Below are 12,360 nucleotides of genomic sequence, written 5' to 3'. Positions count from 1 at the left end.
GCCATGATTTCAACTTGCATTAGGTTTAAGAGGTTCAAAATCAGGCAAACTCAAGTGTTTGATGCACAATTACAGTGCTCTTGGGAGCCCCAAAGTCTTGGAACATGATGTCTCTAATGCATTTATACAAGAGTATGTACAGGAGAATCACCCAAATGGACATGAGTTACCACTATAGTAAAATGTACTTTGTATGTACCTCCATTAAAAAAAGCTACATTCCTTCTCATCTGGTATTTTCTATTTGTAGTCAGAGATCTTCAGTGAACATAGAATGCATTTTATTATCCTCTTAATTAAAAAGATGTGGGGTTTTTGTATTAAAAAAATAATAAATCTTTGCATACAAGTGAAAAACCACAAGTAATTGTTCTTAACTTCTAATGATCCCCCCTCCTTGATGTCTCCTGGCTTCACCCCCTCCCCCCAGTTATTGTGCAATTCACATGAACTAATCTTGGTGGAGCAAAATATGAATGCAGTAAAACCATGCAACTTAAAGAAAACTGCAGACTTTAAAAACCAAAATTATCTGAAATTATTTTACTTAGTTTTTAAGGCAGATGGTGATATATGTATTGTAATTGCCTGAAGAATACCAGGAGAATTTAGATACTTTGTTTTTGGGATAACCTGATGCTCTGCTGGCAGATGCTTTGTTTTATCTTTGTAATAGTGCCTGAATGAGTGAAGATTCTAAAGTGCTATTTATGTGTATGGTTACTTTCTGCATTGGAACTTTATGTCTATAAATTGTCTTTTGTAAGAATCTAATGTGAAAAACTGTTCTATTTCTTGGGAAGATTGTTATTATTAGCAAAACCGTTTTGTAAGTTGCTACTATAACTGAAATACTAGATATTGATGTAATGAACTTTTTTTTAACACCAGGTTTTTGGAACAGGAACTCTGATGTCTTCTCCAGAAGAACCTAAAGTGCAGCTAGCAAATGCCTACTTACTGCTTCCACACATTCAGAACGTCCAGACATCACACACACTGGTAGAGTATACATTTTGAGTGGAGATGAAGCCTAAATCTGCTTAACCACAGGAGATTTTTGACCCCAGGTTTTGGGATGAAAGGAACATTAATAAAAATCTGAATACTGGTGACTGCAAGAGAGAAATTGGTTACTGTGATCAGCTGCTTTTATGAGACAGTCTTTGGCATTTAAACTACTTGCACTTGTTCATGCTCCTGTGGTGGGCTGTTCTCTAAGTTATGCTGATGAAACTCAATGGGGTTTTTGTCAGGTAGTATCTCAAAGCTGTAGATTTGATGACAATTCCGACATTTTCCCCTACTGTAGAGTGACAGACATTATCCTATGCTTTATTTATGTGGAGTACAAGCTTGAGGTCATGTTTTGCAGCATGATACCACCTGGCACTAGTCTTGTTGCAGGACATGAGTTGTGAGAGAGCATTGACTCAGTTCTCTTAGCTCTGGGTGTTATTTTTCTGTGCTGTGCTGTAATTGAGGAATTACTCTTCAGTTCACTGCATGTTACCAATTTGAGCAGAAATACTGCAGCAGTGGGATGGGCTCCTTAGCTGTTAAAGGTGATAAGGCAAGTTCTAAATACCAAAGAGGAACTTATGGCTTGAGTTTTGGTTCCATTTAGAAAGATGTTGCCCTACAGCTAGCTGTCCTCTCCAGAAGTGCCTCCTTCCATTCACCTTACTTATATTCTGATCCAAATCCCATAAAAAACTGGGATCATTCCATTTTGTCCAGTTTATATTTTAAGCGCAGAAGATGTGGAAGAAAGGTCAATGAAGTTTTGAGTGTCTACTCATATGCAAACTTAAGGATACATTACCCTTACATGTACAGTGGGGATTTGTAGTGAAAAAGCATTTAAAACAAACCAGTCATACTCACTTAACTGTGCATGTTTCTTTTCCCGTTTATTTTTAACTGGCATAAAATAAAAGTTCGGGATAGCATAAGCCTCGTTTACACATCCCTTGTTTCCTTGGGATGATTGAGTTTTAACCTCCGGCAAAATTGTCTAGTTCAATATGCTAAAGGTATCCTTACCTCTGAAGTCTACTGGTTCTGCTTGGAAACCTCAGATAGAGTGCTGCATGGTGTATGTCTGTTTTTTGCCTCTATTGTCACCTGTTTTAAAGGTGGTTAAGTTGTTAAATACTGACATCCTTGATCAACAAGGCTAGAAAGGCTTTGACATCATTAAATCCCTTCATGTGCATGGTAAAGTGACTTTTCTGAGTTGATGGAGGCATTGTTAACCCAAATACTTGCTCTTACTCCCTTGCTGGTTGGAAGCCTTCACCAGACTTCCAATTTGAATTGCTTTGTGAACAGTTTATATTTATTTAAGATGTACATTTAGTTTATGTAACTTCTCTGGCTTCTGACACTTGTACCCAGAAGCATTTATAGGTGGTATTGTAACTTTCAGCTTTCACTCTGAACAGTCCGTGCTGCTGCACTGATGGGCTGTCCATTTCTTAACCAAATTGATAACCTCTTCCTGCAGCTTCTTTAATTTGTAAAAATTCATTGTGATTGTCAATGGCTAGAATTGCAAATAGGCATAGGGATGAAATTGTGACACTGTGGGCTATTTGTGTTGGAAATATGACATATACCTGGGGATTATACATGAAAGTTTACCTCTACAGTAGTATTTCCATTGGAAATACAATATGCAACAGGTTTGTGCATACATTTCTTGTGGAAAGTGAACTTGCACCTATTTTGTGCATTGTTTTCATCTTTTAATGGGCTAAGGCACAAAGGCCTTTCTTTTTTCTCTTTCATCTCCCCACTATTTTTAGCAGAAAGTCTTGCGATTAATAAGAAAAGAAAAACAAAATGCCAGGTTGCCTTTTTTGCTATTGAATTTCTTGGTCTTTCTGTTACACTTTCCAAAGTTTCAGCTTTTGAAGGGTTCAGGATTGGAGTGCCCTGGCTGTGGTCCTGGATCCCAGGTTTTCTGGTCTCCTGGCTCTTTCATGGGGAGGAAAGAAGAGCTGTGTCTAACACTGTGAATGTTTTAGTATGTCCACGTGGCCATTCAGCAGGGGCTTGTTACCACTAAGCCATAACAGATGGTGGAGCCCATATAGGTCATCTTTGTTTATCCAGCTTCTGGGTGTAGTCTTTGCTCTAGTTGCCTGGTTTTTGACATTGTTTAATATTTGGATGGCACTAACAGCAGCTACATCACTGCCTTACTATGTTCAAAATGGTGTAAATGTCAATGGAGGAGTGACATACAGGGTAGAGGGCCTTATCATAGGAGGCACAGACATTTCTTTTCTGACTTCCCAGAGGAGTTTGAAGTTTATGAACTGATGGCTTGGGAAATAGTGCAAGTACTGGCAGGAATGTAACACTTGTTAAACTATGTTTTGGGCTGGTGGGCAGAGGGTCAGAAGAATGTGGTGTATGGGTGTGGAGAAAGAAGGTTAGTTGAACAGTAGAGTTTTCTTGGTGTGCCATCCTGATAACTGCCTGCAAAACGCTGATGAAACTCTGCTGAATCATTTTTGCAGGGACAGCTTATTAACACCATTCAGAGTGGAAATACCACTTTAGGGTCTGTGACTGTCCGTGACAGAAACTTTGAAGGATCGGCCTACAGGAGGAAGAGGAGGCGTGTTCGGTGTTTGTTCTTTTTTAATGATACTGTAGCTAAACTCCAGGAAGTGGTTTGAACTTCACAGTCCTGATAATGATGCAGGAATATATCCAGAAATCTTTTATAGAGCCATATCTGATTAACATCTCCTTGATGGATGAATTATTTCCTAAGTAACTACCTGCTGTACTCTCCCACAGCAAGAATCTTAGACCTTTGTCAGAAGTAGGGCTCCTTGCAAATCAAATGGATGGTTCAGTTTTTAGGGTTTTATTGACAGAAACCTCTGTTTCTTTAAAATTTAAGTGTGAGAACTTGCCAAACCTGTCAATAATTAAATTTGTGTGGCTTCTATCAGTTGTCTCTATTCAGTTCATATAGGATTTGTGGTGTCGAGCTGGGTGTGTACATACAAGTATATATGCCTACATAACCAATATAGAATAGAGGCACCAGGTGATGAAGGGGCAGTGGTTGTACTGACTTGCAACTCTCTAACTTTTCCCTGCCATGCCGCTCCTTTTCAGTTTGCATCTGATACAAGCATTCGCTGCATCACTCAGCTCTCTGCTCTTATGCATTAGCAGTGATACTTACAGTGTAAACAGAGTGCTTGCACTGCTGGGAGATGTGGACCTGGTCCTGGGTTTGTCTGCTTGGAAACTCTGCTTCTGACAGTGTATTCTTCCTAGATGCTTTATCTTCTCTTTAGGGTCAACTCAGAGCCATCCTGTGGGTTTTGTAAGACAGTGGGCATGACAGTTGCACATCTATTGTCTGCCTTAGAGAAGTGCAAACCCACTTCATTTTCCGAAGAGAGCTTCACAAATAAGTAAAAATTTTCCACAGAAAACAGATCAGCATCAAATACACCCCAATAGCATTTTTTCCCCCCTCTGTATGTTTTACATTAGCAACTTTCAATGTTAGATCTATGACAGGTCAAGAAAAACAAAGGCTGGAAAAATATGATGTACTTGAATTTTTTTTTTTTAGTGGTGGTGTGGGGGTCTTAAAATAATTTACAGTGGCATTGAATAAGGGCTAACAAAGGAAGCAGTGGTATTCTCTCGAGAAGCACTCATGATGGATATCTAAGCATAAAGATTTATCTGAGGTGACCCTCAAAGTTGTAACCTTGCTGCCTTGTTAAAACTCCGCTAGCAACCATGGCTGTGAGAAGTTAGGAAGGGGTGCATGTTTTGGAATCAAATGGTTGTTTGTTTTTTTTTTTTTCTGCTCTCACAATTTGATGAGGACAAAAGCATCTGTAAGAAAGAAAGGAGGTTGCAGGGGTTCAATTCCTTTGGAAAGCTGTGCTGGGGACAGGGTTTGAGTTGCTGCTAACCACCTTTGCAGGGGTTACATCGCCCTCTTGTGTGAAGCCTCAGTCATTTTCGTATGAAATCCTATTAAATCAGCAATGCTGATGTTGGCTTCCTTTTGCTAGTGCTTTTATAAAAAATGCCACACTTGTGGTAAATCTCTCTGCTCAGCTGCCCCTGGTCTGCCCCCTTCTTCTTGTCCTAGGGAGGTACGAAATAGGGTCCTAGAAACTTTTGAAAGTTTCTTCAGTTTTCCTTTTCAGCATCAAGTTATTAAAATTCTTTAAAAGTCAGGCGCATCAACACCTTCAAAAACTTTAACCTGCAGATACCCTACTGAGATATTTAGTTCAGTATCACAAGAGAAACAGAGGGCGGGGGTTCCCCATCAGTTTCAAAATTAGCAGGAAATTCTGCTGTAATTAAGGCACTGATAGAGTGACAGATCTGTCATTCTGATTCTGGTTTTTCTTTGTTTCTGTAATTTTTTATTTGATTTAGAATCAAGACATACTAGCTGAGAGTTTATGCAAGTAATTTGACAGTGCAGGTATTCCTGATAGCTTTCATGAACTATTCTTGGCTTTGTTGGTGCTGTTGCCCCATTAGATTTATGAGTGCTTTACAAGGTGATGAAGTCATTAATCTTTTATTTTCTTTTCTTTTTCCATTCCAGTCAATAAAAAGGCAACACAATCAATAAAAGACGAAACAAGTATTTTCTGTCTGTCCATTTTGGCACGAAGCCTGTGTATCAGACCATGTCCAAGAAGCATTATGTTCTTGGCCTAGCAGCTGTATTTCAGTATCCAATCAGCAAAGAAAATACACAGAAAACAAGGAAATAAGCTTTTAAATTACACAAAAAGACTCAGTTGAATACATTTTTTTGACATACGAAAGCTTATCAGAATTCTCATGCAGATGCTGTATAAATATTTGATGATCTTACGTAATAATACTTTGATAAGTAAGTAGATGCTGATGGAGACCTGAAATTTGGAGACTGATTGCTGGCTTACTGTACAGAGTAATCGTATTAATTTTAAAAAATTCCTTACATTGCTCTTTTGCGTATACATGGAAACAGTCTGTTATCTTTATAAATATGGTATATGAATCAGATTTATATGATATTATTTGAAGCACCATGCTTGATGTTTTCTTCACATTTCCTTCTTACAGGCAGAAACTATGAATGCCACTCTCTTACGGGTTCACCTTGAATGCAGTTTACCTAATGACACATATCAGCTAGTTAAGGTATGTTTTAGTATTATTTTATATCTATTGAGGTCTTCTTATTTTAAGCCAAGCTTAGAGGGACACTTTCCAGAGCTCTAGAAGTTTTAGCAACAATGCAGCTTTCAGTGTCTCAGTTTGAAGGGGAACTGTACTTTTATAAAACTGTATCCTGGGATGCTAAATAAATGTGGCACATATCACACTAAAATCTTTAGGAGACAGTGAGATGAAAAAAGATACCTAACACTCCATAAACGTCCAAAGAACCAAACCAATACCAGTCCAACAGGCTACGTGTTCTAATGTGTGGGTGTTGTACTACTTACATAGGGCACAAAAAATATTAGATCCCTGTAATGTCTTTTCTCTAGAAATGTTTCATGAATGTCTGGTTCACAGGGAGAAGTGATCAGTGGACTGATGGGCTGAAGCCTGGGCTGGCTGCCTGGTCCATGTTCTCGGGGCCTCTGAAGGAGGCCATGGCGCTGGGCAGAATTGAGGAGGGGCGAGTGTGTTAGCAGAGAAGCCCCCTCTAAAAGCACTGAGGCCCAGATTGATTCCATAGCTGTATTTCTGTACATTGCATGTAGCAACTGTCCTGTGCTGTTCCTCTTCATGTTTGGTTCTTGCATTGCATAGTGCACAGGGCTAAGCTTGAGGTACACCTGAGCATTTGAGGTTGCATGGAGTGCAGCTGGCTTCTCTTTGATCTGAGCTGCTCAAAACCGTGCCTGCGCTCCAGTCTCCATGGCAGCCTCCTCTCCTGCTCCTGGCAGCCATTTCAAGTGCTGAGGGTTTCTTTGATGCTGTGTGAGTGGTGAGCTGGCATCCCATTCCCAGGCACTTCCCGGCTCCTGCTGTACTTCCTTGCAGCACTTCAGATTAGCTGAAGGTGTTTTGCTGCACTTCTGAGAGCACTTCATGTGCCAGTTTTCTACTCCTCCACGTCCTAAGCAAATCAATCCTCTTGGTAGGGCATTGAAGCCTGAGTTTAGCAACCTCTGTGGTGTGATGCAGGACCAATTTATGTTATGCACTGTTGATTGTCTAGTTTTGTTTTGCTTTGTTGGCTTCCATTTTTTTGTGTGAAATGGTGTCCGCGTCTTTGTAGTTGCTAGGACTCAGCTGTGTTAACAGCAGCCACTCTTTACAGATAGAAATAAGATCCTACTTGTATTTGTCTGAAGTATTCTAGCCAGACGACAGTGTTTTCTATTAAGAAATGTACATGTATGTTTGTTTTTTTAAAATTACTTCAGTGAGAAATGGAGACAATAAACACAGGATTTGGAAAAATTAATTATAAACAGACCAGTGAACATGAACTGTCTTCCTACCATTAAGACACATGCATCAGTCTGTTTATGGCACATTTTATTGAAGGCAGAGGATTTAACAAAGGAAACTGTTTTGCAGTCCCTGAGGTGAGACTGACTAAGACAGTTTATGAATTTACATTCTCTCAAGGTTCAGTGTCCTTTTCAGTTGTTTTTGTCTTTGTTTTTGCTGTGGTGTCTGTACTTGCACTGTGTTTTGTTTCTGCTGAGATTTTAGCAGAGATCCTAATTACTCCTGTTTTGCCAGCACTTTGGTGCTGGAAACTTTGTCTGTTAGATAATACCTTTGATTAATTTCTCAAGAAACCTTACTATAATGAATTTTTTCTGTTCTATCCCCCATCACATACACCCCATATCCCTTGTCTCACTTCAGAGTTGCTGTTTTATGTCTGATGACCCAATGCTGCTAGAAATGAGCTTAACAGTAAGAGTGGAAAATGCCCAGCAAGATTTTGTGGAGCACAGACAATACTTACTGGAGAATCTTTTTGTCGTTTATGTAGCAATGGAAAAAGCAAAGACCTCAGGTAAGTCCTAAATATGCCTGTTAATTGTAATACAGCTTGGTTTTATACGTAAGTTGTAATTTGATGTGCTAAATTGAATAAAATTCAGTTACAGCTTAAATTCATGAGTGAAGAAAAACAAATCAGTTCAGTTAAACACAGCTTGTCAGAGAATTTGTGTAGGGTAGAGTTACCTTAAACACATTTCTCTTCATGAGGGTAACAGTTGCAAAGTTGAAAACTATATCTGTTTCATTCTTTTATCTCTTTCATCTTTTATCATTCTTTTATCTGTTTTTTATCCTTTTTTCTTCCTTTTTTTGTGTTTCATCTTTTATTCTGTTTTCATTCTTCAGTTCCTCTGTGCTTATGCATCTGCTTAAGTAGTATGGAAAGATGACATGGTCCTTCGATTTCTGCAACTGCATTTCTGATTTCCTAATAATTAAATTGACCATAATGGGACTGTGAATGCAGAATGTTTTTTAAAGTACTGGGGAATAGTGGCTGTTGTGGAAAGTAGGGTATTGAAGGCATACAGATGTGCATGTCATTTCTTCTTGTAAGCTAGAATGCCACAGGCAAAACAATCAAATCCTTGCAGTTTCTTTATGCTGCAAATCCTCTAAATCCAGGGGATTTTATATTATTATAGAGCTTTGCAGTCTGTTAGAACAGCTTTTTTTTGACTGCCAGTTGTACTTACTGATTGGAGAAGAAGGAACTGTTTAAGAATCCAGATTAAAATAATATTTTTTAACATACTTGTTCATAAAAGAACATCTTTTTGTCTTTTGAGAAATGCCTTTCAAAATCTAGTCACAAAACAATATGTGCAATATATTCTATTTCCCCTGTACTTGTTCTGTGATGTGATATTTCACACCTGAAACTGAAATACCCACTGTAAACCTAGTTTCCCTGCCATGGAGATGCCAGTGCTTTGTTATATTGAGTTGTGAATATGTAAGCATCTGCTTACTCATAATCAGCATCTTGAACCCTCTTTTGGAAGCTGGCACTTGTAGTCTTTTTTCAAGCAGGTGAGCAAAGCACACACATTATTAAAAATTGTGGCTGGTGAACTGGGAGAGTGTCCTTTCACTGTGAACCTGCATATGCTGATATAATTCAAGCATAAGCAAGGGTAAGAACTCAAATTGTCTTCCTTATGGAAGTTGAGTGACCACCTGTAGTATAAAAGTCATCTCTTGTGTGTTCTTTTTTCGGTCCTCTACATTTTCATCATGTCCTGTGGACAGGAACAAAGCTCTGCCAGTGACAAAGTATGGTTACTCAGTGCAGTTGTACCACTTCATTGGCGGTTGAAAGCTGTGTTATACCTGTCTCCTGTTAGGCAACGGTTTGCTACTCTACCAGGGGATAGGACCATTCCTTTTTTGAGCCCAAAGCATTGAGTCTGGCTTCACATTGTCTCTTAGAATTCTTTCTGTTTAAAACAGGAGAGCCAGGATCTTATGTAGCTGATGTGATACAGAATGTTTTTACTGATCCCTCTCCTACTGTTCATAGTCTGGCCCTTAAAAAGTTACTTCAGCGTCAACCATCCTTCTTTCTTTCACCTGTCATACAAAGATTTTAAAATTTAAATTAGGATTGCTTCTCATATTAGTGTCTGACAAAACAAGAGTGCTTTCATCCTTGGTAAACTTACCTTGGTGTTTGTTCTTTTGGACAGGTCATTCGTCAGTAGATGTGCATATCATGCATTCTGGAAACAACCTTGTGCATATACAGGTAATCGTGGGCTTCAGGAAATCATAATTAAGTGTGTTGAATTTGATTATGAAATTAGCTCACTGGCTTTCTCTAATAGCAGATTCGTTTTGCTGGTAGCAAATGTCACACTTCTAAATTTTTAAAATGTGCCGAAATGTCTAATAAATCCTTGAGATGATGAGTTGTAATTCAGTGATGGATTTTTTTTTAAGACATAAGAGCTGTTAACCTGAATAAAAATTCATGTGTTAATTTAGAAGATATGAGAAAATGGCAGATGGTGGCTTGCAAATTTGACAAGAAGACAGACTAATACAGGAGCTGCAATACTAATAATGGTTAGTACTGCTACAAAGATGATCATGTCTTGTCTTCTTGCAGGGAATACGGCAGTTGTCACAAAAAGACATATCACCTGTGGAGTTTGAGCCAGTACTGCTATCTTCATCGTCTACGAACTTTACAAAAGTTGCTTCTATTTCTTGTAAAGGTACTTTATATACTTTATATATATATACTAAATATATATAAATATATTTAGAGATAATAGGATTAAACAGGATTTGATTATAAAACGGTAGCTTTTTTCAGCAGAGACCCTGAAAGATCTCAAAATCAATTTGTCTGGACTTTATTGAGGGGGAGGATGCATTCTTTCTGCTAATTGTTTCCACTGCTTTTGTCTATATATGCTTCCTCTTATGCTGATCGAAGGCTCTAAGCTATACATATTTCAAGAAGGGGAAGAAAACATTTGCTAAAATGTTAGCATAATTATTGAATGTGCTTTTTCAACATCTTTTATAATGCATGTTTTTTTCTGTTTCAAATACGTTTTCTAAAAGTCTATTGTGCTTGGGTGGTCATTTTCTATGACAGTTCTTGGCAGGATCATTGAAGAGTTGTGCCTGAGACCAGACATGTTTGTGGCAGAGGTTGACATTTCAGTGTTCCTGACTCCAGCCTGTTTTCTCTTCTGACCACTAGACTGCAGTGTACAGACTTTAAACTTTTATGAAACAAGCTGCTTTCATAATGACACTGAGACATGCTTTTCCTAGCAAAAAAAGGGCAAATAAGAAAAAAGAAGGGACTATTATGTTTAATGATTCTTTTTTCAGAGCAGTTTTTCACTTACTAAAAGGAGGCAGTGTGCACTGTTATGTAAGAATGTTGTGCCAATGACATGTGCTTAAAATTGGTCAGGTAGCTCGTTGCAGCTTTGTTGCATGTGTTTTTTGAAGGTGTTTGGCATTCATAAATTCTTCTTAAAGCAAGGCTTGAAACCTGTGAAAATTAGGACTTAAACAATTAAATGCTTTGCTCATCTCTGTGAGGGTTGAACCGTTCGTGGTGTTCTTGCAAATCTTCACATGAAAATTATTGTGGATATACTTTTGTCCTGGCTGATCTATTCTGTGTGTCTGCTCTTTGCCCAGCTGCATCCTGTGACAGTGAAAGTCTTTATTCTGACAACAAGAAGAACAATGTACTGGAAGGCACTACAACACTAAAAGCCTGTCTTTCCTGTCCTGTAATGGAAGGGTAGGTTGACGGTGGATTTTTGTATGTTTGTTAACACTTAACGATATTACAATAAAATTACTGTAACTTACTTTTAAAAGAGGAAATTAACTTGCTTTGTCACTGAATGATTCCAGGGTCAGTGAAGAGACTTCTTCCTGTTATTGCTGTGTCATTTGCCAATACAGACCTGTGACATGTCAAGCAGTAGTTATGTATTTTATCCCGAGAAGAGAAAGATACACCTTAGCAGCTCATATCGTATAAATGTTGCTTAGTCTGTGATAACATTTCCAGCAACCTTGTTAATGTAGTGCAGAAGCTGGATAGTTTTAGGAAAAATGTGAAGTCTTTTCTTTATTCAGTCATCTTTTGCCAATTTCATCCAACCTACTGTTTCACAAAGCAGTAAGCAATGACCTACTATAGCACAGCCAGAGAGGTTTTACCTACCTCTTTTACATGGTTTTTATAAATTTTTACTCTCCTATGTAATTATTACAAAGGACATAATTTTGTTCTTCTCTGTAAAAACTTAAAAGAGCTTCATTATGCAAGAATACCACATAGCTTTTCTTGTATGGACCACTTACATGTGCTCAAGGACAATTGCAGATGTATTGCAATGTATTTTGTTTTGTGGATTTACTTACAGGTATTTTGATATAGATCCTTCTGCAGCATTGTTTCATATAGAACCACATCATAATACTTCAGGATTTTGGTCCATATGGTTTACAAATAATTTTCACTTCAGCATTGAATTGAATGAAGTCTTCATAGCCAGAGAAACAAAGAACATAGTAAAGGTAAGCTTTATTTCTTCTTCATACAGTGTTTTGTCTCTGATTTAAGGATGTGGACCTTTGACATACAAAATAGATTGTTTGAAGAACTCTGTGTTCTCAGAGCTGTTTGGAATCTGTTAAAAATAAAGGTATATGTAACTGTTAGGTCCTGAAGAGCTTACTTTCTCGGGAGGCATTATTCACTGTCCAGCTTAGTTTTGTATTGTTTTATTAACAACTGTTCTTTCATTTGAGTTGCAGCTACAGATGCATCAA

General features: G+C 38.1%; 1 protein-coding gene across 6 annotated transcripts in view; it reads left to right on the top strand.

Annotated features, from left to right (window-relative positions):
• TMEM131L (transmembrane 131 like) overlaps positions 1 to 12,360 on the top strand; it is a 78,892-nt gene that overhangs the window by 37,974 nt on the left and 28,558 nt on the right. For 5 of the 6 annotated variants that reach the window (XM_027900925.1, XM_027900921.1, XM_027900927.1 and 2 more), the window contains exons 7-13: positions 892 to 1,002; positions 6,127 to 6,204; positions 7,900 to 8,053; positions 9,732 to 9,790; positions 10,154 to 10,262; positions 11,212 to 11,317; positions 11,952 to 12,105. In XM_027900925.1, coding sequence (XP_027756726.1) covers positions 892 to 1,002; positions 6,127 to 6,204; positions 7,900 to 8,053; positions 9,732 to 9,790; positions 10,154 to 10,262; positions 11,212 to 11,317; positions 11,952 to 12,105 — 771 coding nt within the window. Of the gene's footprint in view, positions 1 to 891; positions 1,003 to 6,126; positions 6,205 to 7,450; positions 7,611 to 7,899; positions 8,054 to 9,731; positions 9,791 to 10,153; positions 10,263 to 11,211; positions 11,318 to 11,951; positions 12,106 to 12,360 lie in introns of those variants that run through there. The other variant, XM_027900926.1, reaches the window with a different exon arrangement.

The sequence above is a fragment of the Empidonax traillii genome, unplaced genomic scaffold (assembly GCF_003031625.1).
Source record: "Empidonax traillii isolate 1590-97213 ecotype Southwest subspecies unplaced genomic scaffold, ASM303162v1 scaffold756:size664756, whole genome shotgun sequence".
In the NCBI taxonomy this organism is placed as follows: Eukaryota; Metazoa; Chordata; class Aves; order Passeriformes; family Tyrannidae; genus Empidonax; species Empidonax traillii.
The sequence above is the reverse complement of the archived record's forward strand: the minus strand, read 5'-3'. Positions and strand labels throughout refer to the sequence as shown.